This window comes from Tachysurus vachellii, chromosome 2 (assembly GCF_030014155.1).
Source record: "Tachysurus vachellii isolate PV-2020 chromosome 2, HZAU_Pvac_v1, whole genome shotgun sequence".
NCBI lineage: Eukaryota > Metazoa > Chordata > Actinopteri > Siluriformes > Bagridae > Tachysurus > Tachysurus vachellii.
This window is the reverse complement of record NC_083461.1, coordinates 24,000,480-24,019,870: the sequence shown is the minus strand read 5'-3', so window position 1 is coordinate 24,019,870 and position 19,391 is coordinate 24,000,480. Positions and strand designations below refer to the sequence as shown.

At 39.8% G+C, this 19,391-nt stretch overlaps 1 protein-coding gene across 1 annotated transcript in view; it reads left to right on the top strand.

Moving 5' to 3' along the window:
- The first annotated feature begins 206 nt into the window (after positions 1 to 206).
- The window catches only part of mapta (microtubule-associated protein tau a), a 29,199-nt gene continuing 10,014 nt past the window's right edge, over positions 207 to 19,391 (top strand). The window contains exons 1-12 of the mRNA XM_060863931.1: positions 207 to 431; positions 7,055 to 7,213; positions 9,241 to 9,327; positions 11,269 to 11,346; positions 11,978 to 11,992; positions 12,931 to 13,680; positions 14,262 to 14,296; positions 14,885 to 14,948; positions 17,474 to 17,512; positions 17,853 to 18,118; positions 18,388 to 18,480; positions 18,695 to 18,787. Coding sequence (XP_060719914.1) covers positions 7,072 to 7,213; positions 9,241 to 9,327; positions 11,269 to 11,346; positions 11,978 to 11,992; positions 12,931 to 13,680; positions 14,262 to 14,296; positions 14,885 to 14,948; positions 17,474 to 17,512; positions 17,853 to 18,118; positions 18,388 to 18,480; positions 18,695 to 18,787 — 1,662 coding nt within the window. The 5' untranslated portion in view covers positions 207 to 431; positions 7,055 to 7,071. The remainder of the gene's footprint in view (positions 432 to 7,054; positions 7,214 to 9,240; positions 9,328 to 11,268; positions 11,347 to 11,977; positions 11,993 to 12,930; positions 13,681 to 14,261; positions 14,297 to 14,884; positions 14,949 to 17,473; positions 17,513 to 17,852; positions 18,119 to 18,387; positions 18,481 to 18,694; positions 18,788 to 19,391) is intronic.

The window sequence follows — 19,391 nt, the reverse complement described above, 5'->3', positions numbered from 1 at the left end:
TGCTTATAGCGCCCCCGGCTTCCATCAGGTCACTGAGGGAAGTGCACTAGGCAACAGTGTGCGATTGCAGCTGCAGAGAGACAATAACGCCGTCGGCAGGGCAGGTAAGCAAACCTCGCTTATCTCTTACTGGGTTGTTTATTATTTCTGGTGCATTCGACGCGGATATTCATAGGAATCACGCGTTTTTTGTGCATGTCGGGTTTTAACAGCCGCGCATGTTGAGTCGTGGTGTATTTGATTTATTTATTTATATACATATATATTTATTTATTTTATTTTATTTTATTTATTTATTTAGCTTGCACGTAAATAAACTATTAACACAAAACAGATCTTAAATGATGTTAAACGTCTATGAAACATGGAACAGCTGAAGAATGAAGCCACCTTTCCATCTTATTCCCAGAGATCCGGCCGCTGGTGTAACGGTATTTATTATGCCACTTCCACTCCCATGAATATAAATAAATATATAAACATGTAGCCTTCTAATTGACCTGGTTTTCCGTGATCAAAATGCGGTGTTTCTTGCTGTTAAATCCCCGTTTTCCTGCTGAGCGCCGATGTAGCTGATGTTCTTCTTGTTGGACCATTGTGTGTTTTTCCCTAATGAACATCTCGCCATGCGTAAAAAACAGGGTACAAAGCATCTCGCCGGCGACGCGTGCGCTTGTGGAAACATCTCAGACGTTCAGATTTGCGCAAAAGCGCGTTTTCCTGCAGGTATCTTCTCTCGTTTAGATAAAAAATACACTCCCTTTGTCGGTTCCAGACGATTTTCGGTTCGAGGGCATCGCCTACTCTCGTGCACCTGCCTGTGTTAAAAATGGCTTGTAATCAGGACATGATTGTGTCTGTAGGTCTATAACGCATGTAGATGTGCACATGTGAGACACATTAAGCCTGTTATCCCGCACTCACATGAACCCTAATTGGATTGGAGATGGGGTTGAAACGGCTTTGGCTTTGCTCTGAATGGTAGAAGCAGTCATCCTGATTTTGCAGCTATTCCTTCTATTGACAGATGACATCTTCATTGATTCCACGGATGCATCATTAAGCCGTTGTTTTCTCAATCTGATCCCTAAGGGACTACTGTGTGGTCTGCATTTCTGTTCATTGTTCTTCATGGCTTGGTTCAGGTGTGCTGGGAGAAAGCATATATGTGGATCGTCTGGAGTTTCTCAACCTTCGGATTAGGAAACCATGCTTTAGGTGGTAGTATATTTCAGCCTAAGCAAAGACACGCGACGTGACAGTGCACTAGACATTGCTAGTAGAACAAAGCATGCTTATATTTCTGCTCATAAGCAATTAACCCAAAAAAATAAACCTGGGGAACAAATTTATGGGTTGATTAAGGCGTTAGTGTTCTGAAATCACTATGATGACTGGATTTTGTCCTGTAGGACTACTATATAAATGCTATGGATAAGAGAGCTGGGAAATTTGCTTCATTTGGCCTGGACGTGTCTGTTCCTACATCAGCTAAATCGGTTGCCAGAGGTTCTGAAAGCTGATGTTTATTTCAAATATAAAGTAGTCAAAAAAAATAAATATATATATATCTTTAGGATAGACTGAGAAAGAAATTAAGAAATAAGGACTGTATTTGATATAACTCCAGCTTACACTTTATTTAAAACCCAATTCGTTGAGACTGTTGTGAAACTAATTTAGAAAAAGGAGTTCAGAGTAGATTCTTGTAAGTCAAAGGAAGTTTATTCTAAGAGACAGATCAGTGGATGATTTGATAGCATTTACATGACACATGCAAATTTGCAATGTGAATGTTTAAAATTATTCTTCATTGGAAACAAGCAAGTCAGTGCAAGAACATTCAACATACATGTGACAACATGCAGTTCGTATATATTGGGTGTACAGCACGCTTATAGCGTATGACTTTTTCAAACTATGCCGCTGGAGTGGATTCTCAGTGAAAGTATGGTACAGCACTTTTCTTGACTCTGCCTAGATCCTGATATTCTGGTGCCAAGACTCTTTCCCTCCCAGTGGAAGTCCAGCCAGCTGCATAATGCAAGTCATAGACCAGTAGCTTGTAGTACAGATTAATGGGAATTGTCCTGTTCTCCTGCTCAAGGCTTCCCAGTAGAACTGTATTTTTAGATCCTACATATAATGCACAAAAAAGACTATTAAGTTCTGGCTTATAAATATTTATTAGACCGTGCTTGCTATATTTTATGTGCTTCATTGAAGTGACAGAGGAGATTTAGGACTGAGCTGGTTACAACACCAGTGTCATCTTCAGACAAGCTGGCATGGTTGGCTGAGATAAGAATCAGTACCACAGGTGTTGTTGGTCATGGTGTTTAGTTGAAATGTGCAGCTGCATAGACTTTAGGCCACTAGTCCTCTCAAGCAGAAACCTGACGTACCGAATTCCAGAAATTCATGTTTATCGGATTCCATGTGGTCCTTTTTCCCAGAGTTTTTTGCTTTGTTGGGGTCTTACAGGAATCCTGCTTCTTTATCACTTTATGTAAAGACACAACAGCAGTAAACTGGTCAACGAAAAAAAAAAAGAAAAGAAGGTTTTGTTCACGTGACGTGACGTGAGTGCTTCAGCTTACAAAACCACAGTCAGTTCACAAATGCTAATTGCACATGAGTACTGATCGATGTTATTGCTGTTTTGCTGTCTTGTAAATTTCATTACTTGGTTAATGCAATAAACACTGATTCCAGTTGATATCCTTTTGTCAACATCCTTTATTCAATATAATTTAATATGGATTTCATCCAAAGACTGAATAGAGATAATTAGTAGATATATTATGGTAAAGTTCTGAAAGTGCAAAGCTGGTACAGTTTCAGCTACAGGTTCTTGTTCTTATCTTAATATTTAGGGTTTAATAAAAAAAACTGTAGGAACCACAGTTAATCAAGGGAAATTATATCATATTTTCAAATAACATCCGACAAACCCACAGCCAACTGACCATTCAAGCCTGTCCTGGCCTTAAATACACAATGAGTCAGATATCATCTTACTTAGCTTAGAGCAGACTGATATCCAGTCTGTTAGCGCTTAGCATTTCTCTCTTTTCTCCGTAGACCTCCATTAGAGTTATTGTGTAATTGCTTGCTTCTTCACAAAGCAGGTTGGGAGAGAGTTTGGAAAGGAGGACGGGACGAAAGAGATCTGGAGAGAATAGAAAGATATAAGATCAAGAAAGGACAGCGATGCTGAGTAAAGCTAGGTCACAGAGGAAAGGGCAGTCATCCATGAATAGTGCATCCTTATCCTGCAGCTTCCGCAATCACACACACTATGAACAGGGTTTTGCTGTGTAATTCTTGCTCGACAAAATATTAGGTGATAGACAGCCAGCCCTGATGATTCAGCCTCAGCTTCAACGATGGCACAGGCATTTTTGGATTTTTTAAATTACTTTTTTCTCCACCTGGATGCTCAGGGATCTTGGAACCATCTCTACCATATATCTACCACATGAGCAGACATTACGTAGGTAATACATCATGATAATTATGTTACCCAGTTCTAAATCATATGACCATGATAGAAACTGTGTCTATTTTTAGAATGTTCCTACAATGCCTTTCATATAAGTGCATAAGTTTTCACCCCCACATGGGCTTTTCCACAGGTTATATCTGGGCTGGTGGCAGCAGTGGGCTTGGGTAGGCTTAGCCCACCCAAACCTTAGTGTAGTAAAGTTTGCCCTTGTGCCTTGAGCAAGGCACCGAAACCCCCCCACCCCCCTGGGCACCTGGGCACCGCGGCATAAATGGCTGCCCACTGCTCCGGGTGAGTGTTCACTGCTGTGTGTGTGCACTTTGGATGGGTTAAATGCAGAGAACGAATTCTGAGTATGGGTCACCATCCTTAGCTGTATTTCACGTCACGTCACGTTAGTGTAGCCACCCTAATATAATTGCCTGGAACTGGCCTTGGGTTATATTACTGCAACCTGCAATTGAATTCGACTTGGGATTAATTTCATGAAGTGGGTGGGGAATTAGTTTTTTTTTTTACTATAAATAGTTGAGATTATCTGTACCAGAAGTGAAATAATTATTAGAGTAAAGTAGATTTCACGAGTAGTTAAAGTGTGACACGTTGTAAGATCTCGATAAATAAATATCAATACGTCTGGGAATAAATTATTAATTAGGGTTGGGTAATAAAAAAATAAAAGACTAATAAATACTTTATTAAAAGAAGAGTATACATCTGATCCCATTTTAATATTATGGGGTGTTTTTTTATAGATTTGTGTCCAAATCCCATTTCAGGACTTCCAGGTTGGAACACTAAAATATTAAAGAGGGGTGAATACATTCAGATTCTATTTGAGACGTGAACTTGAGGCAGCGAGACGTGTTTCTAGGTCAATGAACGTGACACTGATTTCACCCAGCAGTAAAGAAAGTCAGGGATGGTGCTTTAGCTGGAATAATGTCTGGTCGACAAATCCACAAGCCAGTATTTAGTAAGCTCCCAAATCCTCCAGTCATGGTTTGTAATTATCCTTAGGTACTGTTTCTTCTCAGACACATCCTCATTTGAGGCTTTGTATTCACACTCTGTTTTAACAAGCATTAAACATGTGCTATTTAAAATAAATAAGCTTAAAAATAGTAATTGCTAACATGTTTGTGTGTAAAAATATATTATATAAGCTCATATAAACCTTTTAGGGATGATTCTTATATGCACGATGATCTGAAAAGATGTTATTCTCTGTGTAATGACTGTAAATAGAGGTGTGTCGTTCCAGTGCTATGTCAATATGCTTGTTTATTTAATACTTCATGCCAACCTTCATCTCGCTCCTGCGTTGGTGGGTTTGCTGAAAAAACAGAAGCTGGGCCAAGCCTGCATTCCTAAGCCATACTTACACACACTTGACACTTTAAATGCCTACCTTTGCCCTCTCCACCAATAAAACAACCAAACAAAACACCTCCCTGGGTAAGTACCATGTGATCTCCAACTGTCCTTGGAGACGAGTACTAAATCAGCAGGGGGGAAAAGCAGTATCAGTTTTTTTTTTCCTGCTGTGGGGAGATGATGCATCTGGTTTAGTTTGCTGTTAGTTGAGTGGATGTAGAATAAAATAAAAACCTTTATTATTTAGCACATCTACATTACAGCACAGTGAAATACTTTCTTTACATATCCCAACTTTGGAGGTTTGGGTCAGAGCACAGGATCAGTAATGATACAGCACCACTGGAGCAGAGACGGTTAAGGGCCTTGCTCAAGGGTCCAACAGTGGCAGCTTAGCGGTGCTGGGTCTTGAACCCTGAGCCTCCCATCAACAACCCAGAGCCTTAACCACTTGCCCTGGATGAGTTAAAAAAACACTGCTGATCTGGTTCCATGATGGTTGATAAGAGCGGCACGTTGTCTCAAAACAACCAGATCCTCGTGTAAACATTAAGGTTTATGTATCGTAAAAGACTCATAAACCAGATGAGAATTTTCCCTCCAGCATTTTCTTTCAGTCTCTTTCAGGCTCTGATACATATCATGTGTTATGAAATTGCTGAATTGAACAGAGGAATGAACAACTGTCTTCTTCATTTTCCTCCGGTCCTAATCTGTAGAGCCAGTTGTACAGTTAAGTTAAGCTGATCTTGCCCTATAACAGGTTTCAGGTCTTAGTCAAGAGCATCTAAACGTATGCCTTAAGGGTTACATTCTTTCTTATGGAGGAATTGCTGCTTTCTCTACATTTCTGATTGCAAGTCTAGACTTGGACTTGAATATATAAGGAGAGACACACTGGGCTCAGAGGGCTAATGGATGTACTGAACATGTCATGTGAGTTTGTCTAGAGGACAAGACAAGGCTGTCCAGGTCATATTTAAGTCCTAATTAAGGGAGGAGGGCAAATCTCGTCCAGTCATACTCTAGGGTGTTAGCTTATGCAATACTTTCAGACCACCATGTAATTATCTCATGCTGTAATAAGAATGTATAGGACCATCACCATCACAGAGGACGTATATTATCTACTCATTTGTGTGCTATTACGGCATCCGTGTTGTCCTTGACGACGCTTTCTGTAGAAACAGGAGGAGCATGGTCGCTTCTAGGTACAGTATACCTAGTGCCTGATGGAGAAGAGCTCATTGAAGGTTAAGTCATTTTTGATACAGTGATGCCTCGAGATACGAGTGCATTGACATACGAATTTTTTGAGATACGAGCTGTGATTCGACCAAATTTTTGCCTTAAGATACGAGCAAATTTTTGAGATACGAGCATCCGAGCTGCCGCAACGAAGATCCCCAACAAGACACATGCATCCTCAGGGTAATGTGTGAAAAATAAGGTGATATGCTTCTCAGAGATGAAAAAAGTCTTTAATAAAATAATTAGCCAATTAATTCGTTAATTAACGAACTTGGCAGATTTATTATCCGTCATTGGCATAACTGCTAAATGCAATAGCTACACGAAGCTGTTTCACTTAAAACATAACAATGGCTATGAATACAGTTGGCATTACGATACACTTGAGATTGTGAGTGGATTGACCTGTTTGTGTGTGTTTGCATTTACAATGAGGCAGGCGGTCACAGTTAAGGGGAAGTGTTGGCTCTTGGTGTAAGAGAGCACACTCGCTTCTGCTCAACTCGACTGCACTATTTTGGTGAGCGTGTCTGAAACTCTATGCTGGACCTGCATGTTGGCACGTATAAATAGCTTGAAACAGCCCTGGGTCTGTTTACATTGAGCCTGTTATTCCAAGAGAAGATGATAAACTTTGTGAATGATTTCTACTAATAGGAGACCAATACTCTGAGAGCCGTGCGGCTTGTGGTTTGATAACTCATGGTTGTATAGAAACTTGGACTTCTATGGATTTTCTGCCTGTCCTGAGGTTAAATATGTCTGGACTTGTGCTTGGGAAGTGGGGCTTCAACAAATTAGCTAGATGCTAATAAATTCTTTATCTTTTCTCTCTCTCTAACCCCCACTGCTCTGATTTTATCCCTGGATCTTTATTTTGCCTTCAGTGCCTTCACCATTTTCTCTCTACCCTTTCAGACTGATCCTCAATTGCTATGGACCAGCAGTACGATTCATTCAACAGTCACTCTAACCACTGCAACTCAGGCGATGCCATGGCAAACTCAGTCGCCGACATGACCATCAACGACCGTCACCATGGGGAGCAGTTGGAGAATGGCATCAGTCTAATGAAAGGTGAGGTGGCTACTGGGAAGTTTTTCCAAAAAGAACAAAAGTTTCATAATATAGATGTTTGAGAAATCATCTCAGTCGTATGCCTGACTCAGCATAGTGCGTTCATGCTTTTAGAACTGTCCTCTGTTTGCACTCTGCATGCTATATAAAGAGAAAGGACAAATATAATCGTCTCTGAAGGGGACATTGCCATGAGCAAGCTGCCGAAATAGCAGACGAATCAAAACCGACAGACATGTCTATTCCTAAACAGAGTTTATTGTGCTTGCATGGGACACGAGTGACATTGTCATGAGCACTGAAATCATATCTTGGATAAGGGCTGAAAAATAAGGTGATATGAAAATGATAAATGCACTTAGGCAAGATGTGTTATATTATTCTTAATGAATACAACCGAATGCAAATGGCATTAAAATACATTTCAGATTATAATCTCTGTATTGTTTTATTTTCTTATTTTTCTATATTTGGGATTATAATATAGATAATATAGATTATATAATATAGATTATAATAATAGACCTTTCATCAATCTCTCTATTAATTCCTATATTTGTTTAGAAGTGCAGCTGGCGAGGCCATGGCTTTCTGATGTAGTCTTTTGTATTAATCTCTTTACATAAAGACAACAAGGCCATGCTTGTCAGGGTCCTCAATCCAGGCTTTACAGCTGTCTGCTTCATTCTGTAATCCTGGCATCTGGGTCAGCTTCCTGCTAGAACTCTGTACTAGTGTAGTATGTGGTACTGATTCAACATAACCAGATGTTTATATTGATGTGTGTGTGGTTGGTTGTGTGTAGTATAGTGGATTTTTCTAAATAGACCATTTGAGTTTTTGAGAAACAAAAACAGGCTGGTTCTCGGACCGGTTGGGAAAAAATGTGAACAACCAGATCAGAATTTTAACCATTCCAGAAAGATCTGGTCATTTCTTATCATTTGGTATAGTAGGTATTTTCCCATGACTTAATTCAAAGCAGATTGACAGAAAGTCTATTTTATCCATAATTACTGTGGTGAGGAAATACACCCTGAGACAATATGAGGACGAAGCCCTGAGAGGAACCAGAATCATCTGGGTGACACCGGAGAGTGCAAACCTTCATGAGTTTAAAATTTAAGTCTCTTTTGTGTCTCTTGTGGGGGGCACGGTGGCTTAGTGGTTAGCACGTTCGCCTTACACCTCCAGGGTCGGGGTTCGATTCTCACCTCCACCTTGTGTGTATGGAGTTTGCATGTTCTCCCCGTGCCTCGGGGGTTTCCTCCAGGTACTCCGGTTTCCTCCCCCGGTCCAAAGACATGCTTGGTAGGTTGATTGGCATTTCTGGAAAAATTGTCCGTAGTGTGTGAGTGAATGAGTGTGTGTGTGTGTGCCCTGCAATGGGTTGGCACTCCGTCCAGGGTGTATCCTGCCTTGATGCTCGATGACGCCTGAGACGCCTGAGGCACAGGCTCCCCGTGACCCGAGGTAGTTCGGATAAGCGGTAGAAGATGAATGTGTCTCTTGTTTCTTGTAACTGAAACTATCTTGTCATAGATTAGGACTTATGCAGCCTCCTCTTGCTAGTTTCGAATATTTTATTCAGTGCTAAGATCTAAAATGGCAGCAGAATGGCAGCTAGCTAACTGGGGTGACGTTGAAACACGATCGGCTAAGTCGATAATCTGCTAAGATGATGTTTCAAAACATAAGCGTTGACTGTTGACTCTGGCAGTAAAAAAAAAATAAAATGTGAAAAGACAAACAGAGTGATGCAGTCGTGGTACTGACTGACAGCCTTTGGCTGATGTTCCAACCCTATGAATAGCCTTCCTTGTGTTACACACATTCAAATGCTGTAAGCACTGCCATCATGTTCTCTCTTCACTCCTACATGACCCATGGTAGCACGTAGCCTAGCTTTATCCCCTATTACCTTCCATCTACAGTAAGTGTACAGAATCGGTGCTGAGCTCAAATGGCACTAGACAGTGAGTAGGTGTTAGAGTAAGTAACCCTGAAGTCTTTTTTTTTTATTACAGAGGTGTCTCAAGAAGCTTCAGTCAAACTGAGAGAAGATAAGCTAATATCAGAGACCGAGGTCTCTAATGTAGATTGCGCCCTCTCTGGTGAGGAGGCATTCAAGCATGGCACGAACCCTGCATTAACGCTGCCTTCACGTGCTATCGGATTTTAGAAGTATGTCACGTTCCCAAGCTTAGTTGTCGGAAAGAACATGAAACCCAGGCCACGTCAGGTTCACTCATACTTTTTACTTTTTTAATTATTACCATAACATATAACAGTAACGATAACACTTGTGTAATTTTTGGTCAAATACAATCTATTTTCATCAATGAATATCACCAAAACAAGTGTTAACAATTAGCTGCGTTTAGTAAACCTGAGCAACAGAAACTATTCTCTCGTAATCCATACTGGAAATTTAGGAATCCTCCCATCTCAGAAAATCAGAATCTCAGAGTTTCCTAGTTGTAATTGTAATTACATTTGTGGGTCAGTTGTGTATAGCGTCCCAGTGGGAAACTCATATTTCTGATCATTCTGATTGCATGTGAAGGCTAAAATAGTTCGATCTGGCATGAACTTTACTTAAGTTACCGAAGTCCCTGTTTGTTCTGTTTCTGCCTCTTATTTGATTACTTTTGCCAAATTGTCTTGCTAATGCTTTAAGACGTTTAATTTGAAGTCATTATCATTTTTTACATTGTGAGTTGAATCTTAATTTCTAGCATTGCTTTATTTCTCCCAATATTTTAATATTGGGAGAAATAAAGCAATGCTAGAAATTAAGATTCAAGAGTGAATCTAAGATGAATCTCTCTGGTAAGGAGGGTCGTGTGTGTTATGCTGAACACTGCTATTAGCTCGAGATGTCTGCTACTTCTGTGCACCGTGTTTTTCTCTGAACATGTCTTAAAACTAAATAGCTTTCTTGGCGGTATGAAGGATTTTATTTAGGATTTTCTTTTACTTTATTTATCTTAACTGATTTAATCTAAGTGAATAATTCGAGCTTCATGAATAAGCCTTTTGAGATGCGATTTGATTTGCATGTGAATGGGTTCTTCATTTATTTCAACTCCAAGCTTGTTCTCCGTGTATCTCCATTGGTCTTACGTTTTTCCGTGGAAACCCACGATAATGTACTGAATTTGAGGAAATTAGTGGTGATGAACAGATATCTACAGTTAGAAATCAGGTGATAATCTGTTAGCATGAGTGTGTGTTCTTCTCATGTTCTTCTGTATGGGTTTTCTTCTGGGTTCTTTGATTTTGTCAGTTTTTGCCCAGTGTTCCAATGTTAGTCTCCATTGACTCTAATCAGGATAGTGACAGTGAGTTAGTAAATAGTGGAATAGTAGAAATCAGAAATTCAGATGTTTTCTGGCTTTTATTCGTAATGAACTAGCCAAAGGTGACGTAATGAACGGCTAAGTTTGGAGTAAGGGCTACGTTGATCAATCAGTGATTTTCTTATGACCTCCTTCTTACACCATAAAGCAAAATTGCTAAAAAACCCACTATGAAATGTCTATTTCTAAAACCTCAAATCCTGTATTTCTGAAGTGCCAGAACCTGATGAAACATAAAGGACCTAGTTTTAAATCTGCATATGGAGTTTTTGAAGTATCTCAATGAAGGACAATAAAGATCCAGAGTTAGCACGAATTTCCCCAGGATGAGATCGACGCCCTTAATAAGGAGGAGCAACAGGGTAAAAAACAAACCTTGTGTAATCACGGTCAGAAAAACTGTGCTAAAATAACAGACATCAGTTTTGCATGATATTTGACAGAACTGACTTTTCTGACATGATTGTAAATGATATACAATAAACATAAACCTTCATGGAACCTGATAGTGTCCTGCATTTTAACTTTAACCCCAATTCTTTTTTTGTGTCATTTCTAAACTTCACCATGAATATATAATCTTAAAACATATATAAGCAAGTCTCATGACTCGAGACTTTCCGCCTTGTAAGAGTTAACCTGCTGCTAACATTGGTGCTGACTAATTAAAGGGTCTCAACTGTTGTCTAATAGAGGGGTTGGTGGATTCTACAGAAGCATATGGAGAAGCTCAGCCAGCATCTGCTCCTGCTGATTCAAATGGGCAGAGTGGTAGGTGCCACCAACCACTGATTGCTGCCTTTCATGATCGATGCGTTGTGTTTTGCTTTTTTTTTTTTGCTGGAACGCTATGGTTTTGCCTTCTGGCTTTGACCAATTACTAACGTCTACAACCTTTTGTCTTTGTGTTGCTCGTAGTGCATCTGCTATTAGTTGTTTGTTGTTCTTCTTCTTTATTTGGCATCACTTGAAAGTGAATGTTTTTTTGCAAGCTGGAGATTTAACATGCTGTGTTTTTAAACTCTTTCAGTCAGGAGATAATGTAGTAGATTCTGTCATTTGTTTCTCGTGTGATGTTGAGCGAAGTGCCAAAGGTTCTCTCAGCAGCAGTTGCTTGGCGTGTCATGACAGCTTGTTCGAAAAACTTTCTCTTATTAGCAAACTATTTACTTTACACTTCCAACTTAAAGCATCTGTTAGAGTGTTTTTGTATCTTATTGTATTATTTCTAGGTAACCCTTTAAATGCATTACCTATCTGTCAGCATTCGAACTTGGCATCTGCCCCCCACCCCTTTTTTTTTTCTGGTGTACGTTCATGAGAAAATGGGTTTAGAAATTACAGTTCTCTAATTCCTGCTTGTTTCTTCCTCCTTATGTGATACATGGCATTTATGAACAAGCCGGAGGTCCCACAGGTACGTCTCCAACAGTATTCATAATGTTATTAACCCTCCTTCAAGCCCTAAATAATCCTGAAATTAACCCTCCTTCAAGCCCTAAATAATCCTGAAATTAACCCTCCTTCAAGCCCTAAATAATCGTGTTATTCAATTTCAATATAAAAAACAACAATAACAACAACAACAGATTTCAATTGCCATCTTTTCCCAAAAAGTAAACCAAAACGTAGTTGTGGAAAAATAAGTGAACCCTTTACTTTCATTGACATATAGAAGAGCTTTTATCGAAAATAACGTGAAGTAAACCTTTCCTGTAGGATTTTATCAGTCGCTCACATCCTTTTGGTGAAATTTTGGTCTTCTTTTCTTTACAGCATTGCTTCAGTTCATGCACAGATCCTGCAACAGCATTGTGTATGTTCCTGAGTTATAGGGTGTACTTAATTTTTTCCCCCACAAAGGTTCTGAATATTGGTTTACTTTTTGGGAAAAATGACTTAATTTTGAAATCTAGAGGTTTCTAGAGGTTTTTGAGGACCCCACGGTTGTTATTTATGCCTTGAATGACTACAAACATAGAATTATACAAGGGTGTTTACTTTCCCATGACTGTAACTCATACCATGCCATATTCATCTTTGTGACCCTGTTTGATACTGTGTTACATATAAACTAGTTTTCTTTAAACAAAACTGGTCACCTTTCATAATCTTGGTTCATAATTATATTCATATCAGGGCTGCTCAGTGGTTCTATCATTCCATTCCATCGTTTTGTTTTGTTTTGTTTTGATCATCGTCTGTCTGTGATCTATTCATATTTAAACCTCTCTTCTTGTGGAAAAGTGGCACTGATTGGTTAGATGTTAGAAATCTAGTTGTGGCCTTGCATTAATGATGAAATCCAAAAGATGCTATTTCATGGACTGAAAGCAAATGCTGCAATATTTCCAGATGTAGCAGATGACTGTGCTTCAGGGGGTTATGGTGAAGATTGGCAAGACCTGGGGACTCGAGGCTTTTTAGACCAGAGTATACCAGAAGAAGGAGAAGAAGAAGAAGGAGAAGAAGAAGAAGAAGAAGAAGAAGAAGAACATTTTCTAATGACTAGCTGGAGTGGCCCTTCTAAGCATCTGCACCATGGACCGGTCAGCCCTGATCGCACCAGGAGCCTGTCCCTGGAGAGCGAGCTTCCTGTGTCCTTCTTAATTCGCAGTTCAGCTCTGGAAGATCTCACAGCCGTCGGGGATAAGATCACAGAAAGTGAGAGTGTCTCTGTTCCTGAAGAATATCTTCAAGAACCCTGCAAGGACTCCACTGAAAGAGGTCATAACGATGGGGAACACATCGTGATGATTCAACAGGAAGATACACCAAGTATGAGCACATTGCATTGTCCCAATGGTGATTTATCGGTGGATCCGAGCTGTGTACACACCGAAGGAGGTGCTACACCGAATCAGGACTTTGTCAATGATGCTCTGCTAGCACAAGGACACATGCAGTGTCTGAGTTCAGTCTCAGCGACAGACCCTTACTTGGTACCGCATAAAGATCACAGTAATTTAGATGAAGATCATCCTGGAAATCTAGAGACAGAAGGAAACGAAGCCGTTCCTTCTTTGATGGACTCAAACGGTTCTCCAGTCACATCCTACGGCTCACCGAGTAGAAAATCTCGCGTACCCGTATCTCAGTTCAAAGGTCTGTGATGTCTTGTTCACCCAAATCCCGGCTCAGTCTCTCTTGTTTTACTTCCGTCTATCTTTGCTTTTCAGATCTATTTTTAAGCTGTGCCGCATTTCCCTTTTGCTATAAAGAATGTCCAGAGAAATAAACGCAATAAACATTGAAGGAAATCGCCTGTTGCCTCACAAATATTTATTTTCTTATGCTTTCCTTTCATATATACTTGTCACCCTGCTGTGCTTTGATCTTGGTTGACAGTAACAAGGCCTGTTTTTGTGCTAATTGACGAAGGCCACGCTCCCTGACCACATTTCCACAATTCCCCGTTCAGCATGTCACATCTGCATGAATTTGTTTGTACGCTCTTGTGATCATCGCTCAGCTATTGTTATTAAAAAGACAGAACTGCTAGCGTCCTAGCCCACGCACACTTTTAAACACAGCATAACAAATACAGCTAGAGCAGTTTCTCTAGGAACTCTAAAAGCATGGCTGTTCCCTGTGGTCCATGTGTCTATTCTGGTATAATAGGGCGAACCTGAGGAAAAAAGTTGTAACAAACCCAAGTTTTGACCCAATTTTTTTCTCTCTGGCAGCTCAACCCAAGACTGACAATGACATTGAGAAGCGGGTAAGAAATCATTTTGTTTTCTTATATTATTTTATAATAATACCCCATCTCCTCTTCACCTCTCCACTTTTTTTTTCACAATCTGTATTGTTTTGATTCACTCATTTTCATCTTATGACACGTCTTAAGACACTCAAAGCACCTCCTGCCAAAGCTAGACTATCTTCCCAAAAAAGACCTTCCAACATTGTGAAAAATTCCTCAGCTTCCATTAGTGCTTTACCACCAGGGACAAGGGTGAGTAAAGTCACTGAGCAAACCTCTCTCCTGCTTCTGCTGTAAATGACTTAATCTCCACTCCGACTCCAGTGGCCGTGTGCTCTTCTTCTGTTTTTTCTAACACCTTCGCTGCATGTAAGATGTCCACCATTTTAAGTGACATAATCTAAACCGATTATTTACTGACAGTAGAAGCTATTTAAAATTGTGGTTTGCAGTGTATGAGCATAACTGTTTATCTTTATCGGTCAGTTTAGCTTTATCATCCTTTAGAAGCTCACATTCAATAAGATATCAAGTCATCTGGAAGATCTGGATGTAGATTTCTTTGTTTATGACAAGCCAGGGGCAAATTCTTTTGTATTTAAGGCTCCAGGAAGCAGGCCTTACGCTGCTGGCACGAAGATCCCGGCGATGACTCCTCCTCAGTCAGGTGAGAGTGTTGACCAGTGGGCCCCAACTTATTGTGCACCACTGACTGGTTTCATGTAAGACATAATTTCACAGCCCGGACTTGGGGGTGGTTGGTTGCAACAAGACGGTTTTAGCGCACACATTTGTTGATGTGTTGACCTTCAATAATTGCTTCTGTCCTTTTAGTTTTCATTTTTATTTCTTACAAAAAACTCCAGAGGCTTGTTTTTTAATGGGGATGCACTTATTTCCAGGGATTTCAGAACAGCGTAACAGATATTGCGTCATTGGGTAGGCGTGGCCTATTTGATAATCTAACCCTAACACTAACCGTAGTTTTTGGTTGTTTATTTGTTTTCGAAAACAGCTTAACTGTAAAATAATAAAGCATAATAGATATAAAATATAAAATCTACCTGTACGTCTGTTTTGTCCTTCATTATCCATCGTAGGTATGCTCTTTTTTTGAAAGAGGGCATTTTTCCAAGACCTCCAGAAACACACCCACTTTATGTTACGTCGTGGTAATGAAACCCCTGGAATTTAGTGAATGCCTCTTTTAATGCAGGATGCATGGTCTCCATGTGCCGAAGCAGTCATGAAGGCTTTGTTGCCTCATTTGACAGCCTATCACTACGTATTACTACATATGAATCAGAATCACCTATTTGAATAAATCCGTATTTTAAGTACGACTCCTGATATTTTCTATTAAACGTGGCTTTTTTTTGTCTTGGCAGATATACACTCTTCTTCTTTTTCATCACTGGGCCTATTCTGCTGTGCAAAGTAGATCTACAAAGGGCTTAATTTTTGGTATCACATGACTGACAGATGGATATTATGTTATTAAAGAGATTTTTTTTTAATAGAACATCTTTCAGAGTGTGATTTTCAATAAAAGGTAAATTAAAGAAATTATTTTTTATTTCTGTAAGGCCCGGTACCAAATGACCGATGGACTTGCACTGGTCTGTAACCCCCGGTGGTTGGGGACCACTGCTGTAGACTGTGTGTTTATCAGTACAGAATATTTAAGTTTATATAAGTTTATAGCTCGGAGGTTCTACTTGGAACTTTACAGTTGATCCATAATTGACCTATTTTGCTTATATAATAAAAATTTACTGAGTAGTATTACAGCTTGGAATTAAAATGGATTTGGTATTATATCTTATGGATATACACAAACTAGACTAAATCTGGTTTAGATGACATTTAATTAGAGGAATGTAGAGAACATTCCACCACAAGCATCACCATGAATTACCAATGATGAATTACACATCATCATCAAGCTTTCAAAAACAGGATGGTCTGAAGAATTTTAGACTTTATATCCAAGCAACCAAGAGGGAAAGGTTAAAGGAACTGGGAAGATCCACAAATCATTCCGTAGGTTTCCTTAAAGCAGGGTATTAATGAACATTATTAAAAAGTAAAAATTATATATATTGAGAAAGATTCATAGAAGAAAAACATGAAAACTCTGACTTGTGGAACTTGTGGAACATGCAGAGGAAACCATTCTAGGTTTGGTGGAAAATCTAGGATAATTTTGTGAGTTTGGTTTGAGAAACAAGTGCAGGGCAATCGTAGAAGGCAACCTCTTATAGTTTTGCAGAAAATTGAGTATGAGACAGAGGTCAAGCTTCCAACAAGACAACACTCCTAACCATGAGGCCAAAGCTACAGTAGAGTGATTTATGGATGTTTGTGATGTATGGACATTTAGGGATGTGGTAGCCTAGTGGTTAAGGTGTTGGGCTACCAATCGGAAGGTTGTGAGTTTGATTCCTACGTCCACCAAGCTGCCACTGCTGGGCCCCTGAGCAAGGCCCTTAACCCTCAATTGCTCAGTTGTATAAAAATGAGATAAAATGTAAGTCGCTCTGGTTAAGGGCGTCTGCTAAATGTTGTTTAAATTTATCTATAATATGATATTTCATTTAAACATAAATAGACTGATGGGGCACAGTGGCTTAGTGGTTAGCACGTTCACCTCACACCTCCAGGGTTGGGGGTTTGATTCCTGCCTCCACCTTGTGTGTGTGGAGTTTGCATGTTCTCCCCGTGCCTCGGGGGTTTCCTCCGGGTACTCCGGTTTCCTCCCTCAGTCCAAAGACATGCATGGTAGGTTGATTGGCATCTCTGGAAAATTGTCCGTAGTGTGTGATTGTGTGAGTGAATGAGAGTGTGTGTGTGTGCCCTGTGATGGGTTGGCACTTCGTCCAGGGTGTATCCTGCCTTGATGCCCGATGACGCCTGAGATTGGCACAGGCTCCCTGTGACTCGAAGTAGTCCGGATAAGCGGTAGAAAATAAATGAATGAATAAATCGACTGATTGATTCTTGAGTCTGATAAGTGCAAGAAATTTTTTACACTACTAAGAGCCGTTACACGTGGAAGCCGATATCATTTATATTGAAAACTGGTCATGTGTGCAGTCCATAATCCAAAACCAATAATGATTGAACCCATGTTTATATTAAGTAAGCAGCACTGCCTCACACTGCTTTTTTCTTTTTGTTATTTTAATACAGTGAAAGTGGATCCGAAGAAACAAGTGAAAAATGGAAAAGGTAAAAGAAGAAGACTTTGGGACTACCATATTTAAGAGAAGATTTAGATGTTTGCTTCCGTCTTCAACATTTGTCTTCATGGTGCAAAGAATGCTGGAGTATTTTGTGAAACAAAAAATGGTGAAGAGTTCAGATTCTTGGTATCATGAGAAAAATCGTTATTGATCCTGAGCATCTGGTGCACAAGAAAGATGAACAAGGGGCTCAGAACAGTAATATTGCTATATTTGTTGCTAAACATGATTAAATGGAGGGAGTTTGAACTAAAAACAACCTTTTTGGAAATGTTCAAGAAACCTCTTAAAGCAGATCTACAATTTATATTTTGTTCTCCTTTCAGAGTCTCCCAAGACACCTGAGGCAAGTGGGCAAAGTAGTCCTGGCACCCCTAAGTCACCGGCTAGCAAGTCTCTAGGTGGTAAAACCCCGGTAGCAAAGGATATGAAGAAAGTGGCAGTCATTCGCTCCACCCCCAAATCTCCTGGCTCATTGAAGAACCGTTCTCCAACCCCTCTGGCTGCTGCCGCACCCCTGCCTGACCTGAAGAACGTGCGCTCCAAAGTTGGCTCAACTGAGAACATGAGACACCAGCCTGGAGGAGGCCGGGTAATTCCTACTATTACACTCATTTCTATTTTTTTCATTTAGGTTCAGTCAGGATGTTCAGATCTTAGGAAAACTATGGGCAGAATACACTAGAACACTATTCTTCACATTAACGCAATCAGGCCATTTTAATGATTTTAAACATTTAGAACATTAGACATTTACATCTCGATATTTGAAGTAGCTATTCCAAAACTCCTCAGTTAGCCAACAGATCCCTTTTGCCCTGCGTGTTCTCAGTCTTTTACCAATCCTCTACCTTTTTACAGGTCCAAATTCTTGATCAGAAGCTGGACTTTAGTAATGTTCAGTCTAAGTGTGGCTCCAAAGACAATATCAAACATGTACCCGGAGGTGGCAAAGTGAGTAACTATGGGATGAACCTTGAGTTTTGGTTCTTCCTCCAGTTATCATCACCAAAGCTCCATTAAAATTCCATTCCAATACTGGATAGGAGTGTGCCTTTTTGTACTTTTTTTAGATTCTGGAAATTTCTCTCAGCATGAAGCGGCCTTTTTTGTTCGTCGTTACATTGCTTGTAAGTTTTTGCTCTTCTGTACCGCCTCTTGTATACAGATCCAGATTCTTGACCAGAAAGTGGACTTCAGTAATGTCCAAGCTCGATGTGGTTCTAAAGACAACATTAAGCATACGCCTGGAGGAGGCAAGGTATGTGGAGCAGAAGACCATATGTTATGATTTTTAAAGTATCTTTAAGACATAAATATGTGAAAGCTCTACAAGCTCAAGTGAAACAGCTTTCAAGGCAATGATCTTGTTTCAGATTACAACTAGTAAGGCAATGATAAACCTCTAGTACAGATAAATGTTCCTCCATGATTACCTCATGCAAGTCCAAATTTTTGATCAGAGGTTTGATCTTTCTAATATTCCGTCTAAGTGTGGCTCCAAAGACAAAGTGAGTAACAACAGAATGAACCTTAAGTGGTCACTGTTTCTCCAGTTATGACCATCAAAATCTTTACTTATAGCCTAATGTTGCTCCTCAAACATCATCATAAAATAGAGGTCTTCTCCGGTCTAAAGAAATGTACCTGACCCGAAGTGACCCGAATCAGTTTTTACCTGAACCCTACGTGCATATTTTATTTTTTAATTTTTTTATAAGACCCGACCTGAGACAATCCCAAAAAAATTAGACCCGAATTAGACCCAATTAAACCGAATTAGACCGAATTAGACCGAATTAAAATTAGACCCAACCGGTTGGCAATTTTTTTTAACCCGACTGGACCCAAATGTTGCACACACT